This window comes from Vipera berus (genome assembly GCF_964194415.1).
Source record: "Vipera berus genome assembly, chromosome: 4".
Lineage (NCBI taxonomy): Eukaryota > Metazoa > Chordata > Lepidosauria > Squamata > Viperidae > Vipera > Vipera berus.
Genome location: NC_138206.1, coordinates 45654841 through 45679049, shown reverse-complemented (window position 1 = coordinate 45679049; position 24209 = coordinate 45654841). Strand labels below are relative to the sequence as shown.

Sequence of the window (24209 nt, the reverse complement as noted above, 5' to 3'; positions counted from 1 at the left end):
GATCCTCTAGTTCCCTTCTCTACTTTTTGGCAAGCAAAGTTGTCTACTAGGTTTGTCAGGAATTTGTTTGATCTTCCACTTGGTGCAGAGTTTGTCTCCCAGTTGATGGCAGGGTAATTAAAGTCCCCCATTACTATTGTGATGTGCTTCCTACGTACCTTAGTTAGCTGACTAGCAAAAGGTTCATCTATTTTCTCTATTTGGTTGGGTAGCCTATAGTATATACCTTTGGCAATGTCATTTTCCCCCCTTTTATATTGACCCAAATGCATTCAAGACAGTTTTTATCATTGTTGTGCTCTATTTCTGTAGAGATGTAATTTCTTATATAGAGAGCAACTCCACCTCCTCTTTTATTTGGTCTGTTTCTTTTAAATAATTTAAATCCCTCTACCTGTGTATTCCATTTGTGGGTTTCATCCCACCAAGTTTCCATAATGGCAACAATATCATACCTGCCCTCATTTACCTGAATTTCTAGTTCACTCTGTTCATTGCTCATACTTTGTGTGTTCTAGTTCACTCTGTTTATTGCTCATACTTTGTGCGTTAGTGTATAGACATTTGAGTCCTTTATGACTGACCCTGTGTTTACTTTCTACATAACATGTGTGGTGCCTGAGTTCCCCTATTTTCTTACCACCTGTTTGATTAGTGTACTTGGTGTGGCACTCACTATTAAAAGCTTGATTTTGCTTGACATCTAGGTTGATATTCTTGTGATATGAATGAACCACAACTATGAATAAGAAGGGACCCTCACATTTGCTATAGTGAATAAAAAAAGATGACCTTGAGTGACGTATGCAGGATCTATGAGTAGTGCCTTGAGTATTGCCAACTCAAAAAAGGCTAAACTCCAGAATGAGATAATATCATAAAATCATAAAACATGTTTATTAATATTAGGGAAATGGCCTGCTCACATTTCTGGTTGTAAATTTGATTCAAAGTACTAGATAGTAGCAAGTCTACTTAGTTACGATGCCTCAGTAATGGAAATTATTCCATAAGTATCAGTTGGCCATTGTGCTGTATTATTATTTTTTTAATAAAGAAATGCCTGTATTGAAGATATGCCTCAATCAAACATTTGAATAAATAATCTATATGATCCTGACTGATTTTTATTATTTGTTATTTTGCTTCTGCTGCTGTTGATCCCCCTCCTTTATTTAGGCTTTTGTTAATTTCTGTATTAATTTTAAAAACATTTTACAATATTTGTTCTAACCCAGGATTATTCTTTACTATTAGTCAATTGTAAATAGCTGTTGGTAGAAGACTGATACTGAAACTAACAAATAAACAGAATCCCGATGAATTGAGGCCTTATTAGGATATATCCTTGCAATTATATTGATTAGAAAGGAGAAGCTGAGGGTACATCATTAATTTTAGCACAGTCTTTCAAAATCTCATAAAAATAAGTTGGTTTGTTTTGACTTTTGAAGCTTTTTCTTTTCTTCTGATATTAATTACACTGGCAGGAAGGCAGTAAACACTATATCATAGAATTGCAAGTAGTAATTTAGACCATTAAATGAAATCCCCAGCTTAGTCCATGACTTCAAAATAAATGAATGGTTGAAAAATCTCTGCTTGAACATAGCCAGTGAAGGGGAACTCATTGTTTCCTAGGGTAATTGGTTCTACTACCAAACTGTTGTTACTGTCCAGATGTTTTCCCCTAATATTCTACCACAGTAAGCCTTCCTGTAACTAAAAATAACATATGGTATACCTATGTATCTATATATCTATCAATCCATATATCTATAAATCTATACGTTCAATTTGTAATTAAATTCAATTAAACATTCCAAAGCTATGGCCCACATATTGTATATTCAACTGGTAATTAAATTTAATAAAATATTTCAAAATCCTCTCTAACATATTATTAAGTCAAGTATTTATTATTTACTGAGTTTATTTTTAACTGAATAACATTTTATTAAAATAAACTTTTAAATTTCAGATTATAATTTTAAATCCACTCTGAAATTCTTCAAAGTTATTTGGAATTTATTGAGTTAATCCTAATTTCCTGTTGCATCAGACATTAACTCAAAAATTTCAGGAAATACTTTTTCCCCAAAATTATATATGCTACTATATAAAATAATCTATATAATTATTACTTATAAATACTGGCATCCCATTTGGATTAAAGTACAGGAAAACCTCTGAAACTTGACCACCCAAGGGAATGAATGAAAGTGGTCAACATACGGAGCTGATCAGCATATGGAACAATTGTAGTGCTAGGTACACATGCTTAATTTTATTGTGCAGCTTTTATTAGAGAATGTCATACAGAAGCACACAGTGAAAAAACAGGAAAATCATTCATACAATACTATATCATACAAAATCAATACATTTACGTATGTATTGTTTTCTCATGGTTTGATCATTCTGAAAATAAGTTAATTTTAGTCTGTTTCTTGTTCTTTTTATGAAGGTAAGTGGAGATAGCATTCTCAACGCTGGCTACACCACTCAGCATACCTGGGCATTTTTCCATGGCAAATGACTTTAACTGCATTATCAAATGACTGACGTTCTCTTCTTTCGGAATATTTGCAATTTCTGTGTCCTCCTCTCTTAATTCACTTAAGTTAGGGTTAGGGTTAGGATTTTGCTTCTGCAGAAGATCATAGGTTTGCGCTTTAGCAATGACCTACTGCAGAACCTGGACTCAGTGGTGCATTTTGAAAGTTTTGATTATTCTTGGTCAAAAGGTTAAATTTTTGATGTAGTGTTTGGAGGTAAAAAGGCGTTTCACTTAGGGATGGCTAGGACAATTGTCTACTACAAGGAGAATTGACTCTTTTTTCCCTTTTTCATTTTTCGGTCAATATTTCTTATCATTCCTCAAATAGGGCACCAGTCATCCATGTAGATTTGTTAGATTTCCAGGTGACAGGAAGGTTTTTGGTCTGTGGGTTCTTGAATGAGCGTGGCTTTCCCGATTTACCAATCACCAAAGGTTTTAGCTTCTCTCCAGTTAAGCTAGCGCACAGAACTGTGACATTTTCTTTAGAAAGTTTTCCACTCTTACATTTGTCACCCTTCATAATGAGGCTCCTGTCAGGCACTCCACACTTAGCAGCATTAAAGATGTCATTTTTACTGTCAAATGAAAGTCAAAAATGTTGTATTCTTTGATATTATTCTTGAAAAAAATTCATTACAACCAATTCTGCATTTCACTTTTCTTGTCCTAGGTGCAGACTGGAATCAACTGGTCAAGTTATAGAGAGTAAATTAATACAGTGTGTCAGGGTCTAGGGGGTTCAATATACAACTTACAGAGGTAGTTAATATAGAGAGGTTGGCTTGCTTGTGTATATTGTCAATGCTGCTAACATTGGATGTTCTTGCTTGACAACATAGGGAGATGTAGCCTTTTTCTTTAAATTGTATCTTACTTTTAGAGTTAAAATTAGTGGACGCTGGGGGGGAGTAGGGAGAATGTATCTCAAGACTGTTTGTAATAAGAGAAGATAAGAATTGGTGGGATGAATAAGGGAGGGAAACTTTGCATTTTAAACCAATTGGAGAATGTGATTTATGATGTCTAATTAAGGGAGGGAATTGTGCTTGATACATGTGTTCATGATCTTGGCTTCCAACATGTACGTGCTGAAGCTATGCTACTATATTAAAAGATTCTTTAAGGTAAACAATGCCTTGAAGTTCTTTGAAGTACTGTATTATGATGACTTCTAACCTTGAAAACTTTAAAAATGGAATTAAATAAATCTATGGTAGGTAAATATTAATGAACATGAATAATCACAGCTACAGTTTATGTTGAATAATATCAGTTTCTAGAAAACATGAACAAGAATATTATTTTACCCATGGCCTGCTTGCAAGTTCCAGTAAGTTTCATGTATCCATAAACAGAATTATATACTAGATTACGGATGTCAAACTCGCAACCTCACAAGACATTTCGTATCGTGACTTTTTCCCCCATTGTCAGAGGTGGGGTGGATGCGGTTTCAGCATGACACATCCGGCCTGTGGGCCAGCAGTTTGACACTACTGTACTAGATGAACGAGATGTTCAATGCTTCAAATACTGTGGCAACTAATTCAGTAACTGTTACTAATACATTAAAGAAGTAGGTTTGTACATAGGCAACCTTCAAATTACAAGTTTAATGGAGCCCATCTCTTATGATGGCCACAAATTGAGGCACTCACATGATTTCTGATTTTACAACTCTTTTTTGTAGCAGTGATTAAGTGAACCTGCTAGTTATTAAGGTGATCCATATATTCCTAATCCCCCTTTTTAACCAACAAAGCCAGAAACTAGTAAAAAAAGTTCTAAACCATGGTCATGTGATCACAAAATGCTACAACTCCAAAGGTAAGCTGGTTGCCAAGCACCCAAAATGTGGTCATGTCATGTATGCAGCCACCAAACCTCTGGAACTGGTTTATAGGTAGCTTTTGGGAGGTTCATTGTAAATTCATTAAGTGAGTGGTTGTTAAATAAGGACTACCTGTATATTGAAAGAAGTAATTAAAAACACAAGCACTACTTTTAACCAAAATAGTTTGGACACTGAAAAGATAATATACTCAATTATATCCTCAATTATCACAGTAATAGGGACTAGGCATCATAACAACACACTAGACCAGTGTTTTTCAATCTTGACCAGTTGAAGATGTGTGGACTTCAATTCCCAGAATTCCCCAGCCATTCTTCAAGTGGTCAAGGCTGAGAAACACTGCACCAGACAGTCTACTATGAAAATGTTTTTTTGAGTTAGCAACACATTGTTCACATGCAGGTACCGGTAATAAGATTTTGAATTACAGAGTTCATTTTTGTTTTGTATGAGGAAGCAAATAATAATACAACCTCTGAAAAAGAAAATAAGATTTTATTTCTATCCACTTCAACATCCAGATTGTCCCGATAAAAATATTTTAGATTGAAAGAAAACTGCTTTTCTTTAGAGTTTATCAGATGAAGAATGTGTCAGATGTTATCTCAAAACCTAATCGCTAATAAAGCTGTCTTCACATTAATAAAATCTTTGACACGAATTGCACACTTGTGACAAAATAAAAGGATAGCCTGAGAATCAGAGAACCAGATAAATTGTCACCATATTGTTTTCATAAGAATGATCAGTTCATCACTTCAGCAAAGGTGTAGAAAAACAATGTATGTTCTTTTGCTGATAAAAGAGCAGGAAAGACATTAAAACGCTTAAATGCTGATGTATTTAACTAGAACTCAACTAGTACTATCAAAACACACGCTCACATAAGAAAATGCTTTCCCTATCATTCCAAAATATTATTTTCAGACATTCATTACAGAAATAAGTAACTTTGGGGGGGGAGAAACATGAATAAGGGATGTTGCAATATTCTACAGCATCTGGAAGTGTTTTAAAAGAGGAAGCATGGCGTAGATTCACAAAGAGAGCATAATGTATCTATCCCTGACACAAAGTAATTGTACTCTAAAGGATGTCTTACTCCAGTCATAGTTTCCATTTCATTATGCTATTTTAATCACTATTTATATTGCACGCTTATGCTTTTTACATAACAAAATTATGTATGAATATTTATTATACTTTTATATTGCACAACTAAATGAATAGAACCTATAAATTCATTTTAGGACTTCCTACCAGTAGATGAAACATACAAAGAAGCCAGTTTCTTCAAGTCCCACATGGGTTTAATTTTTGATTAATTGAACAAAAACTAAAAGCTCCAGACGTTATTTCTTTTAATCACAGGAAAGATAACTCTTCTGTGGCTTTGCTGGTAGGAGAGCCAGCAGATGTCTGTCTGGTCTGAAGGGAATTTCCTTTCTCAAGAGAAAACAGCTTAAATAGAAAGGAACAGCCATATGCTGACCATGCACTGTTTAACAGATGACATAGGGAACATCCAGTATAATAGGAGAATGCTTTTAAATTAAATTTATTTTAATGTTTAGTGGTATCAGCTGAAAGCAATTGACAAGGCCAAAGTAGTTTTGAGTCTTTTGACTCATTTAGACATAAAAGCAAACAAACAGACAAGAAATTCAACTTACTGAGCTTAGCAAAAGTTATAAAAGAGTGGTTAAGGTCATTTAAGACTTACATTTTTGAATACATCTTTATCAAAGCATGTCCTTTATTATATATTTGATAATATACTACATTAGGCACTGTAATATTAGTATAAGTTTTCTCCAAAAAACAAAGTGATTAATGAATGTCATTGTTGTATGTGGTGGCGGGGGGTGGGGGAGAGAGGGAAGGACGTTTGAAGAAGAGACATTAACAGTAAAACTTGAGTAATGTAATATGATTTGTAATTTAAATGATTGTCAAGTTAGTGGTTGTAAATTGAAGATATAGCTATTGTTATATGTTATAAATTATCACAATATTTGTAGAAGGAAGCTTCAGAAATATCACAAGAATGGAGCCCGCTTGCAGAATGGCAGAAGTGGCCTCATTAAGAGGGCTACACCTCATATACAGTGTATATAAAAAATCTGCATACCTGTTAAAATGTCAACTTTTTTGAGATATAAAAAAATCAGACCAAGATAATCACTTCAGTATTTTTTTCCACCTGTATTATATGCTGCACAGTTCGATTGAAAATAAAACTGAAATCTTTTTTGGGGAAATAACATGGTTCCACAAACTAACACTTTGTTTGAAGGACCTTTAGATTTTATGACAGCATTCAGTCTTTTGGGGCAGGGGCCTATCAGTATGGCACATCTTGTTTTGAGAATCTGCCCATTCTTCCTGGCAAAAATGGGAAGGAAGAAGGACATCTCCTGTGAACAGGCCTCTTCAGGTCACCTCACAGATTTCAGTTGGATTTAGGACTGGACTGGGTGGGTCATTTTACAAATTTGATCTTTTTTCTGGTGAAGCTTTTTCTTCACCAGAAAGAAATGCTTTGGGTTATTGTCATGTTGAAAAGTGAAATTTCTCTTCATTGTTTGCATTTTAGCAGAAGCCTGAAGGGTTTGTGCCAAAATGGACTAATATTTGGAACTGTTGTAATTGCCTCCACCTTGACTTAAAGGCTCAGTTCCAGCTGAAGAAAAGCAGCCTGCAAAAAATGCTTCACTGTGGGCACTTTTGGTGATGCACAATGTTGTTTTGTGCCAAAAATACTTTTTGAAATTATAGCCAAAAGGTTCAACCTTGGTCTTATCAGACCATAACATATTTTCCAACATGCTTTTGTCAGTCTTGATGCAAGTTTTTAAAAATGTAACTGGGCTTCGTTATTTTTCTTTGTAAGAATAGGCTTTCGTCTTGCTGGCCTACCCCATAGCCCAGATATGATGAATATAAGAGATTGTTGTCATTTGTAGTACACAACCAGTCCTTGCCAGAAATTCCTGCAGTTCCCTTGGTGTTGTTGATCTTTTCATAGCCTCCCCAACCAGTTTTCTTCTAGTTTTTCATCAATTCTGGAGGAACCTTCAGTTCTTCATAATCTCCCTGTTGTGCCATATTTTATCCATTTGTTAATGACTGTTTCCACTGTCTTACATGTCTATCCAATGCCTTGGAAATTATTTTGTACGCTTCTCCTGACTAATACCTTCCAACAAAATGTTATCTTTGATGTTCTGTAAGTTCTTTGCAGATTATGGTTTTATTGTAACAGGCAATTGAGTAAACGTCACAAAAAATCCTACTAGAACAGCTGAACTTTATATGGGTTTAATCAGAATCACTTTCATTGACGGCAGGTGTGTACTGACTACTATTTACCATCAGTCTGATTGTGATTGGTTAATTCTGAACATAGCCACATACCTACTTATTAGAGCAGACATGTCAAACACAAGGCCCGGGGGCCAGATCCGGCCCGCGAAGTGGTTTCACGTGGCCCGCGAAGCCATCCTAGAAACAGTGAGGGAACGGCCCCCACTGCCTTGGCCCTGGCCCAGAGACCCTCCTTCTGCCAGAGACCCTCAGATCTGTCCCACTCCTGCCCAGGCCCCCATAGGCACCCTTAATGCGAACGATGTAGAGCTGGCCACGCCCACCCAGTAGGCCATATGTACTCTAGCCACGCCCACCCAGTAGGCCACGCCCACCCAGGCCATACCCACCCAGGCCCCTGAGGGCAACCGCAATGCTGATGCGGCCCTCAATGAAATTGAGTTTGACACCCCTGTATTAGAGTGTGTGCACACTTATGCAATCACATTATTGTATGTTTTTATTAATATTATTCCCCCTAAAATATTTTAGTTTGTTTTTTAATTGAATTGTACAGTTTATATGGTATATTAAAGGTGGGGAAAATTCTGAAGTGATTTATCTTGGCCTGATTTTTTATATATATCTCAAAATCCTGGCATTTTAATAGGGATATGTAGAATTTTTTATATCAACTGTATATTGAGTGCACCTGCCAGCAGCTGGAAAAAAACAGCTAAGGTAAGTGGAATTTTGCATACACCAGTAGACTGGGTGTTTTGTGAGGCTTCCTGGACCACGGCAGGTTTGTATATGCTGATGGATGGCTAAAGCTGGTGAGCAAATAGGTCATTTTGGGAGTTGCAGTGCCCCTGTAGTTGAAAGTGTGAACAGGCTGCCAAGTACCTGCATTTTAGCAGATGACTGCAGAGGCACTGCAATGGCCGTAATTTTGGGCACAGGTTGTCAATTCCTTGGTTCAGTGCCATCTTAACATTGAACAGTTGCTACATGAATGGTTGCAAGTTGATGACTACCTGTATGGGGAAGGGCTATGTTAGTATTGGATTTAAGTCTTTTTCCACTCAGTCCATATTCAAACAGCCTCTATGCATTGGGACAAAAATCTCAGTAGGATTGCTTGATCAACAAGGAGTCAAAATATAGAGGGCTGTATTATCATAGTACTGATATGTGTCCCCATGTGAATGGATGAGCTTACCCAGTGGTTTCATATTGATGTTAAACAACAAGGACAAATACAAAAAAATGGAAAGAGGGGCACATAACTAAGGCTGATTATCAGCAGAAAGCCAGAACATGTAAAAATGAGGTCAGGAAAGCAAAGGCTCAGAACAAACAAAGACTTGCAACAGAAATCATGGATAATTAAAAATTTTCTTCCAACATATTAACAAGAAAAAAAAGTCAAGGAAACCTGTAGATTCACTAAAGAGAGAAGATGGCAAGGAAATAACAGGCAACAGGGAGAATGCAGAGCTCCTTAATACATATTTTACATCAGTCTTCGCATAAAAAGAAACCATAGCCCAACATACCAAAAAAAACCACTGCAAAAGACAAATCAGAAACAAAAATTAAAATAAGCAAGAAAATGGTAAGAGAACACCTATCTGACCTTGACAAATAGAAATCACCGGGACCCGACAGATTACATCCCAGAGTTCTGAAGGAGCTGGCAAATGTTATCTCAGAACCACTGTACCACATCTTTCAAAAATCCGGGAGCACAGGGGAAGTACCTGAGGATTGGAAAAGGGCTGGTGTGGTTCCCATCTTCAAGAAAGGGGGGGGGGAACAGACCCAGGAAACTACAGACCAATCAGTTTAACATCAATACCTGGGAAGATCCTAGAAAAGATAATCAAAAAACAGATCTGCAAAACAACTAGAAGCAAACAGTTATAACTAGTAGCCAGCATGGATTTGTTAAAAACAAACCATGCCAAACCAATCTTATTTCATTCTTCCACAAAGTGACTAAACTAATAGACCAGTGAAATACTGTGGACATAGTATACTTGACTTCAGTAATGCATTTGATAAAGTAGACCACAACTTACTCCTTGGTAAGCTAGAAAAAGGTGGAATAGACAACATCACCACCACATGGATCTGTAGCTGACTGGCAAAGCAAACTCAACGAGTAGTCCTCAACAGCACTACATCCACATGGAAAGAAGTAAGCAGTGGGGTACCACAAAGTTCCGTTCTAGGCCCAGTACTCTTCAATATCTTCATCAATGGCTTAGATGAAGATGAAGGGGAACTCATCAAATTTGAAGATGACACCAAACTGGCAGGAGTAGCCAACACCCCCCAAAACCAACGAAGGATCCAAAAAAATCTTGAAAAACTTGAACAATGGGCCCTATCCAACGAAATGAGTTTCAATGTGGAGCAAAGCTAAATTTTACATTTTAAATCACCGAAGAGTTAATTGGAAGGAGAAAAGAAATTCATACTTCTAGGGCTGAACTCAACTGAGAATCTGATTTGCATATCAAACTGATGAAACAAGGGAGAAAGCTCTAAAGCATTCTGAAAGCCAGAGAAAATCAGGATCTCTCTCCCTACAGTCAACACTGACAGAATCAGACACGGATAAAGGAAAAATAATAGATCTCCTTTTTTCAAATTCTATAGGTGCCCTGGGAGAATATCATGACTGATAATATTAAATCAATAAGAACCAGATGTACCAAGAAGTACCATCTCCATCCTGGCTCTGACAAAAGTCATTCACTAGTAATTCATGCTACTACTATAATGCCTTAACATTTATCTTGATAATCTACTACTTCCATTTGTAGTCTGACCATTTTCACAGTAACTTTAGTAGAAAAGGTAAAATTGAATGCTGGACAAAAAATATCCAGAACTATGCTGTGCATGTGTATGCATTTTTCTATTCTCTTCTCCCTATGAGAGAAAAAAAACACCAGAAAGAGAGCAAGCAGTTTATGTAGGCAATCTTTCCTTTGCTTGACCCTTTCCCACTGCCAGTACAATCATATTGCTCTCAATGCACAGAACAAATAAGATTCTCTTGAAATACTTTCTCCCCAATTTTGCCTTTCTGCAGAAAGGGGAGGACAGCAACAATTTTCTGTAAGCAATATCTCCTTTTCCTAACTTTTTCCATACACACTCACAGAAGCAGAGATATCATAGAAAGATTTTAAGACAGTAAGCTGAAAATGATTTCCCATTTAGTGACACTTTTGCTTAGAGGTAGAATTGACACAATCCCATTTAGGATTGTTAAGCGAGGACTATCTGTATGGCAAATATTTTTTCATCATTTAAACTATTTAAAAGTCATAGCTTTAGCAATCTTATGTACTATAATGAAGAGCTAAATTATAAATGATAAACTAAACTCAACTCAACTGAACTAGAAAAAACAGAAATAATAAATATATATATATATATGTACTGAATTAACATTGGATCTTCTGTTAATTAAAATGTGATCCTGGCAGTAAGAAACTAATATCTACTATTTCAAGTGCATATTAAAACTTATTTTAGAATATTGGAAAACATTTTTGAGTTCTCCACTCCTTCGTCACTGTTGAATGAAGTATGAAGATAAGTTTAATACAATAATAAGAGCGTACAGGATTTTTAAAAAGCAGAAACTTAATTATATGTAGAAACCTATTAATGAATATATTTTGCAGAGTGCCACCGGTCAGAGAATGTCAGCTGGTGGCCCCCAGGGGGAGGGCCTTCTCTGTGGGCGCCCCGGCTTTATGGAATCAGCTGCCGGTTGAGCTCCGGATGGCACCTGACCTTCGCTCCTTCCGACGCTCCTACCTATTTGAGCAAGCCGGCCTGGCCTGATGGGGGATGTGCTGGGGTTTTTATTGGGGATTTTTAATATTATTCTACTGTTTTTAGCTCGGGCTCTTATTTAATTCTTTTTTAATTTTTGTATTCTGTATTTTTTATGTGCCCTGTTCACCGCCCTGAGTCCTTCGGGAGAAGGGCGGTATACAAATATAATTTTAAAAAAAACACAACTTTAAGAACCAACTTGGTTTTAAATTTGTTTAATTACTGTTCTTATAGCCTATACCATGCATGCCCCAGCTAAACTCCCAGCATTTTATAGTATGTCAATTAGAACCTAAAAACAAGTACATAAAAATACAAGTAATAAAATCATACCTCCTAGACATTCATAATATGACAAAAGTATATATTTTGAACGCTATTCAGAAGCTAGCTTACTCTTGTGGTTAATAGCACTGCAAACTGGGAGAGTATGAATTCTCATCCTGGTTTAGGCATGAAGTCACCTGTATGACTTTCAGTCACTTTCTAGGTCTAGGAAAAAGGCAGTGGCAAACCATTTCTGAAAATGTTGTCAACAACAACAAAAATTGTCCAGGCAGTTGCTAGCAGTCAAGACTGATTTAAAGAGAACAAAATTTAAAAGCCCATTGGTAAGTTATATTTTTCTTATTCATTCTCCCTTTTTCATATGCAACTTTTTGTTCCTTCATTCTGCCATTCTGTTTATTTTCAGTAATATTATGTAGAAATATCTTTTCCATTCATTTTAGCTATTAAAGTAATAATATCTTCAGTTGCCTGGTAAATTTCAGCAGCTTTCTTTAAATCCATAGATCTTGTTTTTCATACAACATTGTTTTTCAGCAACACTTTCTAATACCGATCCATGTTTTAGGATTATAACTGCCAGTTTGCAGACAAAATGTTTTTATCTCTGCAGTGGCATATATCCTTCTTAGGCTCATAATTTTTCTTGGATAATTCTTAATAAAATAACTTTACATTATGGTTAACCAAACTGATCAGACCAGGAAATTACAATTCATCTTGTTTAATGCTGAGATTTGTCATTTATTATTTGTCTGCTAGTTTTCTAGAGATCCTGGCAAGCACTGGTTACAAGGTTTATATTTCAATGTACATTTTTTTTACAAATTACAACTTACTATCCTCAAAATACTACTTTTTTGAGAATTACACACCATGTTGGGCTTTTCTACTATTAAGTAAAAGAAGGAAACTTTCTGAAATGTCAAGAGGCAGGAAAAAAACCCAGTCGAGACAGTTTCAATAATTCTCAGCCACTGAAATGACAAACTGGGTCACTACAATGATTCCTCCATTCCTGAAACTGTTTCTTTTTCAGAACTTTGAAATAAAGTCCAGATATCAGAGTTCCATTTCTTAAGATCTGTCTTTTCCAATCTATTTTCCCTTTATATTATACCTTTTAAATTCTAAACCTAAAAATAGCTTGGAAGACTTTTTCAACTAAATATATAAAACAGCTTAAGCTTTTTCCATGGGGTATCGATTGAAGGCTTCTACATTCTTTTGTTATTCCTTATTCCAAGACCTAAAATTCAGAATTTCATTTTTACATGCTTATTTTACCTCAATTTCTTGTATAGTTATCATCTCTTAGTGATAGTTTCGAGGAAAGTAAGCTGCCATGTATAAAAAAATATACACTGAAATATAAATTTTATGGACTAGTCAGAAAATCAGTACGTAATAAATATTGCACTTCCCTTGTGAAACATAAGATCTGTAGACAAAATTACCCAACTATTTTGACAAGAACATGCCCTTTACCACATTGCATAGGGACCTTTCACTACCAGAAAACATGTCCCTGCAGATGTAATATGAACCTGCTTATAATCCTACAAAACTAAAACATGGAAGTAATTGACAAATATTTCAAGTCATCAGAAGGCTGGGTTCAGAGAGTCAAGAATAGATTTTAGTAGAAAAGCTAAGACATCTCTTTTGCATTAGTTACTTCTTCCATATAATCATTGGGTCCGTTTGTGTAAACCTGTAAGAGCTGTCATGCCTTTTCTACTTACATGCTCTATCAACTTCAATCAACTTAGAGCTGTGTCCAGCTGTGACTCCAATAGGTAACTTAAATAGTGTTTAGTTAAGCCATGTTTGTTCAGAAAAAAGGGCAAAGTATTTATTTAGGAGATAAAATATCCCAGCTTCTATTATATCTCTTCTCTCTGTTTCAGTATTGTCATGGGTTTTATGTTTACTACTTCCTTATGAAACAGGCTGCTGACCTACAGACAAGATATCTTAGCAATCACAATAACTACTGTAACACAGCAGAAATTAACAAAATACACGGTATCACGTTTCAAATAGCTAATGCTATTGTTACGTGACTTTACAGTAGCTATCTGTCACTGCCAAAAAGTGTTCTTACATAGAATATTACAAAAATAACACGCAACATTCTATATGTAATTTTTTTTATCCAAAGAAAATATAAAATGATATTATGCATAAAAATACTGTGATTAAAAAGCAGTGGGGAACAATTCTTCGTAAAGAAATTAGGAAACTACAGTTGAATAATGATGCAATAATGGCCAGCAGGATTTAAATGTTTTATTAATGGCAGATACTCATTAATCTTATTGTTAGTGTAACACCATTTCCAATATCTCTGCAATATGCACATTTTACTATAATGTATGAAATGATAGGAAAGTATGACTTGTATTCTGTATTTACCTGAAGCCACAAAAAAGAAAAATAGTCATTTAATGCAAGTTAGACAGTAAGAAGTAAAACAGTAAAATAAATTATGTTCAGAAAACAATTGCTCATATCAGAGAAAAAGCAGATAAATCAAATGATATTTGGACAGTATTTGTTTCCCTTTTTAAACACAAAATTGTCTTCAATGTTCAGCTAAGTTAGGGGTCCTCAACCAGGCTCTTGGCCAGCGGGCTGTGGAAATGGCTGGCCGGAGCACGCCCACGTGGGCGCGCATTCCCCCCACTCGTCCTAGTGTTGCGGCTCCATTTGCACATGTGCACTAACGGGCCGCTAGCACCGGACAGATGTGTGGGGCCTATTTGCGCATGCATGAATGGGGCCTCTGGGTTCACAGTCAAGAATAGATTTTAGAAGAATAGCTAAGACATCTCTTTTGCATTAGTTACTGTATGTGGGGCGGTTACAGAACTTATACCCTGTGCATCTAAAAACTAAGTGCAGATTTGCTAAACAGTAAATCATCACTAAATCATCATCTATTGTGTCAACATCTTTATGTTTTAACATGTGACCAAACAACCTCTTTGAGTTTCAAAGGCACACTTTATAATTTAAATATTAACATTATTAAAAATAATAACAAGGACTTGAGCGGCATAATGGCCTAGAAATGGAACTTTCGTCGAAACAATCAGGAGGCTGTGAGTTTGATCTTAGGTAGCGGCAAATATTTCTCTCTCTGGGCACAGAGAGAAAATGTCTTTTGTGAGAACCGCATAGGCCTCAGAAATGGCATCCGGCTAGTAAACTCTTAGCTCCATTCAGTTGCCCCGACTCCATTCTGATGCAAGGACTTACAGGATCATTACAAAAAAACAAGGACAATTTGAAAATTCTTTTTAGCTTTAGGTGCTCACATCAATTATGGAAAGATGCAATTTTGTCACATAAAAATTGACAAAACCCAAACAGCATCTTAAACCAAATGAACTACAAAAAAGGTTTATCAATAGACTTAAGAGGTGATGTCTATTCAAAGAGTACAAGATAAAACAAAAATGCAAAAACTGACATTACATAACAACAAGTTAGACCTTCCTGCAATCATCCCACCTCCATCTAAAGAAGGCGGCAGGGGAAAATATCTTTTCTACCTTGCTTCCTTTCTCCCTTCCTTCTTGAGCTGCAAATTTTAATATGACTAAAGTTTTGGGTCTTGGTTACTTATGACCCCAAGTCAAGAGGGAGCTCTTTGAGCATGTTTTACTATGGAAGTAAAGATGTTGATTCTCTATCTAAAATGTTAGTAATTGTATGGTAGGGAAGGAAGGAAGATTTCTGATGCTACTGCTAGCTTCCCACAAAGAAATTCTATGGGAAAGCCAACAGGAAGTCAGAAATTGTCCTTACTCCCACTGATTTTTTTGATCATTCTGTCCTGCCCTGGAATCAAACTCAATCGCAACACAGAGTGCTTCTGGAACTCAGATGGCCCCCTCAACTATTTTTATTGGGAGACATGTGTCCAAAAACTCTGCCTGGCTCCTAAAGGGGTACCAAGAAAGCCAGGACATAAAATTCTGTTTCTTGGTTTGGGTAAGGAAATATCTCTGAAACAATGATCCAACTAGACACAGGTTGTCTACTTCTGATATAAAAATAACTATTGTGCAGTGTGGCTTTATACCAGATAGAGTAGAATTTTACATTTTCAGTGGCCTGCTGAAATGCATACATATAAAAACTTTCTGTTTATTGTCCTTTTATTTAGAGAAACTGTATGATAAAAAGCATAGGCCTAAATTCTGAAACATTTTGAGCAAGTATGGAGCTGAATCTTGGTTTCTTTAATCAGTTTATTTGTTTGTTTGTTTGCATTGCGTGACTTGTAGGTTTCAATAATCTCAAGATCTCTGAATCACATGCAATTCCCCCTATGTAACTCAGAATAAAACACAACATATTACAACTAACAATGCAAAACCATTAAATCGTAACACGAGACTCCAGGAATGGTTGTCATTTTCTTCCAGATAAAACCATTTCCATTAATAGAGGAGCAAACATCTGTTTCCTAGAGACTGTTTGAAAAGTCAAGCTTTTATACATATTCCAAATGTCAACAAAGAAGGAGCCATTCAAATATATGGGATGATACTGTACAATATAAGCAGATAGAAATAAAGAAGTTTTTTTTGTGGCCTTTGCAGATGGTATGTCCTTAGTGAGGGGGGTACCATGAAAAAGCCCCCTCTATTTTACTTTATTATATTAGGAGGGCTGATGTTAATCAAAAATGATGATTTCATAGATAAAGGTAAAGGTAAAGGTTCCCCCGCACATGCGTGCTAGTCGTTTCCGACTCTAGGGGCCGGTGCTCATCTCCGTTTCAAAGCCGAAGAGCCAGCGCTTGTCCGAGGACGTCTCCGTGGTCATGTGGCCGGCATGACTGGACGCCAAAGGCGCACGGAACGCTGTTACCTTCCCACCGGAGTGGTCCCTATTTTTCTACTTGCATTTTTACGTGCTTTCGAACTGCTAGGTTGGCAGAAGCTGGGACGAGTAACAGGCGCTCACTCTGTTACGCGGCAGTCGGGATTCGACCCGCCAAACTGCCGACCTTCTGATCGACAAGCTCAGCATCCTAACCCACTGAGCCACCGCGTCCCTGATTTCATAGATATGTGGGCCCTAAATCATTCAAGACTTTGAAAGTAATTACCTGTACCTTGCATTTTATCAACTGATAACCAGTGGAAGTCTCAAACCAGCACTGTTACAAGGACACAATGAGCACCTATTGTGTGCTAAATTCTGGACTTGAACCTTTGAATATTTTTCAGTTCATTTTACATGGATGCATTACAACAGTCCAATTGAGAGGTGACAAGTCATGGATAACTATGAATAAAGCTTCAATCCCAGAACTACAACTAGATACAGCTGTAAAAAGTGCTTTCTTGTAAAAGCTGCTGCCTATTCTGAAATCAGGGTATTTGATTTTGAATGACCCTCAAGTTACAAATTAGTTCAGCATAGCAAACCCAAACCCAAATTGATGACGGAATCTTTCTGGAACTCAATTGCTTACAAACTGAAAGCAGCTCCATCTTTCTGGGATTCAGTCTTAACTTATTCCTTTCAATCCAGATTTGAACTGCCTTGGAGAATATTTTAACACATCAATGGTTGAGATATATAGATTGAGATGTTAAGTTGTATATCATTGTATTGATAATACAATGACCCTGTGTTGATGAATGATTTCAGCCAATGTCTTCATGGAAGTGTTAAAAAGGAGTGCATTACATTCTGTAGGACACACAACTAAGAAGTCCAGAACTGTAACCCTATACCCATATCTCCACCAACTAAAACTAGTCCATTACCATGCAGCACAATGTGCTCTTCTTGTATTATTTTTAAGGAATTCAGAAGAATACATTGCCATATGGCATCAGAAGTCACTGAGGAATCAAACAGTACCAGAAAGGTCACTGTCTGCTCATAAGTAATCTACAAATGTATAGCCTATTTATTGATAATAATAGGCTATACATAATCTATACAATTACTTAGGACTCATGGGGTGTAACATATCTCAGATAACTTGGAAAACTGAGCTTCAGTGAACTCTGGTATCTTTCTGTTTTGTAAATAAATTTAGTTTTACAAATGCTTAGTAAATTCCACACAAAGGTCCATCAAATTATCTATCTGTCCAACCTTCCTTAGTAGAACCTGACTCAGAACAGGTCTGCTGGATGGTATTCTGCAGATGCAGTAAGAGCAAAATGTTGTTGACATTGTTGAGGCCCCAAATGAGCTCTTATCCCGTCCATTTGAATTTTCTCCTATTATCTCATTCTATGCACTATTTGACTCACCTCAGGTATAATTTTGTCTGGGGTTTCATTATTTTCCTTTCTAGCAGACAACCATGGCCTCAGTAGAGCTATGCCAACCACAGCAGAACTATGCCCACTAAGTGGTTCCATCAGACATCTTGGGTGTTCCAATCTGTTGCCTTCTATTTATTACAGAGCAAATGATTGATATTCCTGTTTTTCCTGCTTATTCATGCAAAGGAAAAATTTGTAATCCCGAAAAATATTTGAAAATATTCTAACAATAAAAATACTGAGAGACTTACAAAGAATGGAATCAGAAAATATTAGCACGATATCAACAATGTCAGTAAAATCTGCTTCTATTAATAGACTATGTCCAAAAGATGTTGAAGAAATAACAATTAGAATAAATTTTAGCTTACAAGACAGATGAAATTAAAGGGGATTTACAAATGACAAATAAAGGATGGGATAAGAGATGAAAAGATAAATACCGGTATCTGTAGCCCTAGAAGGTGCGAAGTTATCATTAAATTTATTTATACTTGTGATTAAAGTTGAAAATCACTTTTATAAATATTTTTCACTTCCCTTATTATATTCCTTTTTATCATTCTTCTCTCTTCCTCTTTCTTGCACATTTTACTTCTTTCTATCCTTTTCCCCTTTACATTTAGTCTGTATTTATGTGTTTCTGTGTATATCTATCCATCTATACTATATATATATATATATATATATATATATATATATATATATATATATATGTATGTATGTATGTATGTATGTATGTATGTATGTATGTATGTATGTATATGTATATGTATATGTATATGTATATGTGTATATACATATATACATATATATATATGTTGTTGTTAGCTGCGAAGTCGTGTCCGACCCATCGCGAACCTATGGACAACATTCCTCCAGGCCTTCCTGTCTTCTACCATCTTCTGGAGTCCATTTAAGCTCACGCCTACTGCTTCAGTGACTCCATCCAGCCACCTCATTCTCTGTCGTCCCCTTCTTCTCTTGCCCTCGATCTTTCCCAGCATTAGGCTCTTCTCCAGTGAGTCCTTCCTTCTCATTAGGTGGCCAAAGTATTTGAGTTTTAGCTTCAGGATCTGGCCTTCTAAAGAGCAGTCAGGATTGATCTCCTCTAGGACTGACCGGTTTGATCGCCTTGCAGTCCAAGGAACTCGTAGGAGTCTTCTCCAGCACCATAGTTCAAACGCCTCAATTCTTTGGCGCTCAGCCTTTCTTATGGTCCAACTTTCACTGCCATACATTGCAACTGGGAAGACCATAGCCTTGACTATACGCACTTTTGTTGACAGGGTGATGTCTCTGCTTTTTAGTGTGCTGTCTAGATTTGCCATGGCTTTCCTTCCCAGGAGCAAGCGTCTTTTAATTTCTTGGCTACACTCCCCATCTGCAGTGATCTTGGAGCCCAGGAAAACAAAATCTGTCACTACCTCCATTTCTTCCCCATCTATTTGCCAGGAATTGAGAGGGCCAGATGCCATGATCTTGGTTTTCTTAATGTTAAGTTTCAACCCACGTTTGGCACTCTCCTTCTTCACCCACAACAAGAGGCTCTTTAGTTCTTCTTCACTTTCTGCCATTAGAGTGGTATCATCTGCGTATCTTAGGTTGTTGATATTTCTTCCGGCAATCTTAATTCCAACTTTTGATTCATCTAGCCCTGCCTTTCTCATGATGTGCTCTGCATATAAGTTAAATAGGCAGGGCGACAGTATACAGCCTTGCCGGACTCCTTTCCCAATTTTGAACCAATCAGTGGTTCCGTGTCCAGTTCTCACTGTTGCTTCTTGGCCCGCATATAGGTTTCTCAAGAGACAAATAAGATGGTCTGGTACTCCCATCTCTTTAAGAACTTGCCACAGTTTGTTATGATCCACACAATCAAAGGCTTTAGCATAGTCAATGAAGCAGAAGTAGATGTTTTTCTGGAACTCCCTAGCTTTCTCCATGATCCAGCGTATGTTAGCAATTTGATCTCTAGTTCCTCTGCCTCTTCGAAATCCTGCCTGTACTTCTGGTAGTTCTCGATCCACATACTGCTGAAGTCTAGCTTGTAGGATTTTAAGCATGACTTTACTAGCATGAGAAATGAGTGCAATGGTGCGATAGTTTGAACATTCTTTGGCACTGCCTTTCTTTGGAATTGGAATGTAAACTGATCTTTTCCAATCCTGTGGCCACTGTTGAGTTTTCCAAATTTGCTGGCAAATTGAGTGTAGCACTTTTACTGCACTGTCTTTTAAGATTTTGAATAGCTCAGCTGGAATACTGTCACCTCCACTAGCTTTGTTGTTGCTCAGCTTTTCTAAGGCCCACTTCACTTCACATTCTAGGATGTCTGGCTCGAGGTCAGTGACCACCTCATTGTGATTATCTGGGACGTTAAGCTCATTCTTGTATAGTTCTTCTGTGTAATTTTGCCACCTCTTCTTAATCTCTTCTGCCTCTGTTAGGTCCCTGCCATTTTGGTCCTTTATCATGCCCATTTTCGCATTAAACATTCCCTTCATCTCTCCAATTTTCTTGAAAAGATCTCTGGTCCTCCCTATTCTATTGTTTTCTTCTATTTCTTTGCACTGTTCATTTAAGAAGGCATTCTTATCTCTTCTAGCTATTCTCTGGAATTCTGCATTCAATTGGGCATATCTATGTTTTTCTCCCTTGCCTTTCGCTTTCCTCCTTTCCTCAGCTATTTGCAAAGCTTCCTCAGACAGCCATTTTGCTTTCTTGCATTTCTTTTTCTTTGGGATGGTTTTGGTTGCTACCTGTTGTACAATGTCGCGAACCTCTGTCCATAGTTCTTCAGGCACTCTGTCTATCAGATCTAATTCCTTAAATCTATTTGTCACCTCTACTGTATATTCAACAGGGATATGATTTAATTCATACCTGACTGGCCTAGTGCTTTTCCCTACTTTCTTCAGTTTATATATATATTCTTAACAAACAGTGAAAAAATTTGTTCAAGCAAGTTCCCTAATGGTGACACGGTTGAGGATATTTTACATATGTAAAGATATTAATTAAAAAAACTTTAAACAAATTAGTAGTTTTTAATTTCAATGTAGCCATGAATTTTATTTAGTTATTGTGTGTTTCCCCAAATTGTTGGAAGAGATTATTTGTTGCAATAAATAAATAAATAAATGATCTCCAGCAAACATTCCACAGTAGCACAGAACTAGTACGGTAAATCATTATATAATTAATGCATAGATTACTGTGACAGGCATTTATTTAGAAAAAATAAAATAAAGTAACAGCTATATAGTTATAGCTACCACACAATTCAAAACTGCTGTTTAGAACTCCAATAACAGAGAATAAATGGTATGAAGTTGTACTCACTTAAGAGAAAGAAATGTTATCAAACTTTAATCTTATAATCGAACTCTAACAATATGCAGAATTCAAGGTATATTATTTAAAAATTGCAGGTACCAATCATAGAGCGAGAGCGAGAGCGAGAGCGAGAGAGAGAGAGAGAGAGAGAGAGAGAGAGAGAGAGAGAGAGAGAGAGAGAGAGAGATATGAGCTGTGTTGGCACAGAGGTTACAATGCAGTAGTATATTCTAACAGCCAGGATTTCAATCCTAATCGGTTCAAGGTTGACTCAGATTTCCATCCTTCCAAGGTTGGTAAAATGAGGACCCAGACTTTTGGAAGCAATATGCTGAATTTGTAAACTGCTTAGAGTGTGCTGTAAAGCACCATGAGTGGTACATAAATCTAAGTGCTATTGCTATATATCCTGTCTGCACAAATCACAATGTACACTTAATTATTCCAATTAACAGAGAAAAATGCAAAGATACTGTGTGAATAATCTAGATATCGCTTACCCTATGCACATACTGTAGATACTATACCAGTACTTCAGTGTACATATTCTTTATAGAATGTAGTAGTCACGCAGATTATGTTCGCCAAATAATAATGCACATCTAACACAACAGCATTTGCATGATGCTACTGCATGTGTAGATGAACTAAAAAACTTAGAATAAACCTTAAGCATATAATTATTGAATAAATATGCCATTATTTAAATATATTATCAATGCAATTTTACTAGCATGAATGACAAAATAATTGCTTTTACCTTGCTTTTACATTGATCAGTTAGACGTTAAGCTTTGCCCTGTGTATATTAGTTTGGCAAAATTCTGGACTTAGTAAAAATATTTCAAAATTGTTTCATTATTATATCCATATAAAAACACCATTGTTTGTTATAATGGCAAGGTGGTAATGTTTAAAAACTTTTTTTCTAAATCAATGGTGGGATTCAAATATGTGAACAACTGGTTCTGTGTGTGGATGCCGCTTCTGGAAGTCCTTTCTGGGTCTAGGCAAGAAAAAATTAGCTATCGGTTCTGCCAAACTGGTGCGAACTGGTTGAATCCCACCACTGTTCTAAATGCATATATAGTAGCTTCATAAATTATACTTGCAAATCAGGACACTTTGATTTTACTGATTACTATCCATTCACTTGATTAGATATATCAACTGCTTTTATGCAAAGGAAATGATTATATACAGTGCATATAATTATTTCTCAGTCTATCTATTACATCAAAACAATAGTTCTACTGTCTTCTATTTAAAGAGTTGCTAAACAAAAAAGGGAAACAAGACTTACTTGCTACTTCCAGTGATGCATTGTGACTCACAGCTTCACCAAGGTAATTCCTGGCTACACAGATATAAACTCCTTCATCAGGCCTACTTTTGCGGCCATGAACTATACGTAAGAAAAATAAAGATCCAGTCGGTAGCAACATCCGATGAGAACGAGGATCATCTTTATCAGTTTCAACCCTTTCTCCTCCTTTGTACCATTCAATCGTTGGAACTGGTCTGCCTTCAGCCTTGCAGTTCAGTGTTGCTGGTTCTCCTTTAGAAACAATTAAATCCGAAGGATGTTCGATAATTCGAGGTGGGAAATCATCCTGACGAAGTCGTGAACCTAAAAATGCAAATTACATGTTTAATTTCTACTAGTATTAAAATGTTGAAGCTTGGATTAAAAATAAAAGATAAAGATGCACTTTATAATTATTCTTAATGACCTTAAATAGTTAATAGGATACCTAACAATAACTGGCAACTTTTTAATACACAGGGACTCAACTGAATATTCAGAATCTGAGGGACATAGCAGGTCATAAGATGGTTCACAAATAACCCTTTCTCCCCAACTCCACTGCATTGGAGGGTTTGAGGCCTCAATCAATATTGATAATGTTCACAGCAAGGCAATACCTTCACTATGTTAAGGATGATGTATTGTCAATCCTACTGTCAGTTGTAATGTGAGTTATGTAGCAGTCTTAGCTCTATTGTGAAGTATTTTATGTAGATGGCAAAATAAATTTACTTAAGTGATCCTTATCAATTGGGAATTCATACATTTCTACTATCTCAAATTGAGAGCATGAAACAAAATGTTTCTATATAGACTGAATAAGCTTAAGGATTTTTCTTCCTTTCCTGTTTATTATTTCCCGTTATGTTTAGTTTATTTTAATCATTGCAATATGTGTAGTTTCTTACTATAGTCTCTCTCTCTCTCTTTTGACTGTTTGTTATACTTTACTAATACAATTTAGGGGGGAAATGTTACAATCTTAGTCATACTGTTTGTCAAGCAGTTTTAAGAGAAAGCTGTCAAGCTGAGATTCTGGTTTCAATCTATATAGATTAACAACAGTGCAATTAAATACAAACTGTAAGTTTAACTTCAGATAAGCAATAAATTATAGTGGTAGGCAATGAGATGCTCTACACATAGCCTGAAATAACCTTGTCATCAATATGAATTTAATGGTGTTCACACATTACACTAGCACATGATCTTTTCAAGAAACATTATTTGGTGTATTTCAATACCACAGTAACACATAAATTGTGCTTTGCAAAGCAAAATAGATTATAAATATACTAAATCAAACCAGCCTGTATTATGGCTTACTGTGTTTCTCCAAAAATAAGACCCGGTCTTATTTATTTTTTTGCCTCCAAA

The 24209-nt window shown here is 36.3% G+C and overlaps 1 protein-coding gene across 1 annotated transcript in view; it reads right to left on the bottom strand.

The window, feature by feature from the left end:
* The window catches only part of ROBO1 (roundabout guidance receptor 1), a 257295-nt gene that overhangs the window by 196117 nt on the left and 36969 nt on the right, over window positions 1-24209 (bottom strand). The window contains exon 2 of the mRNA XM_081326225.1: window positions 22827-23153. Within this exon, the coding sequence (XP_081182351.1) occupies window positions 22827-23153 (327 nt within the window). The remainder of the gene's footprint in view (window positions 1-22826; window positions 23154-24209) is intronic.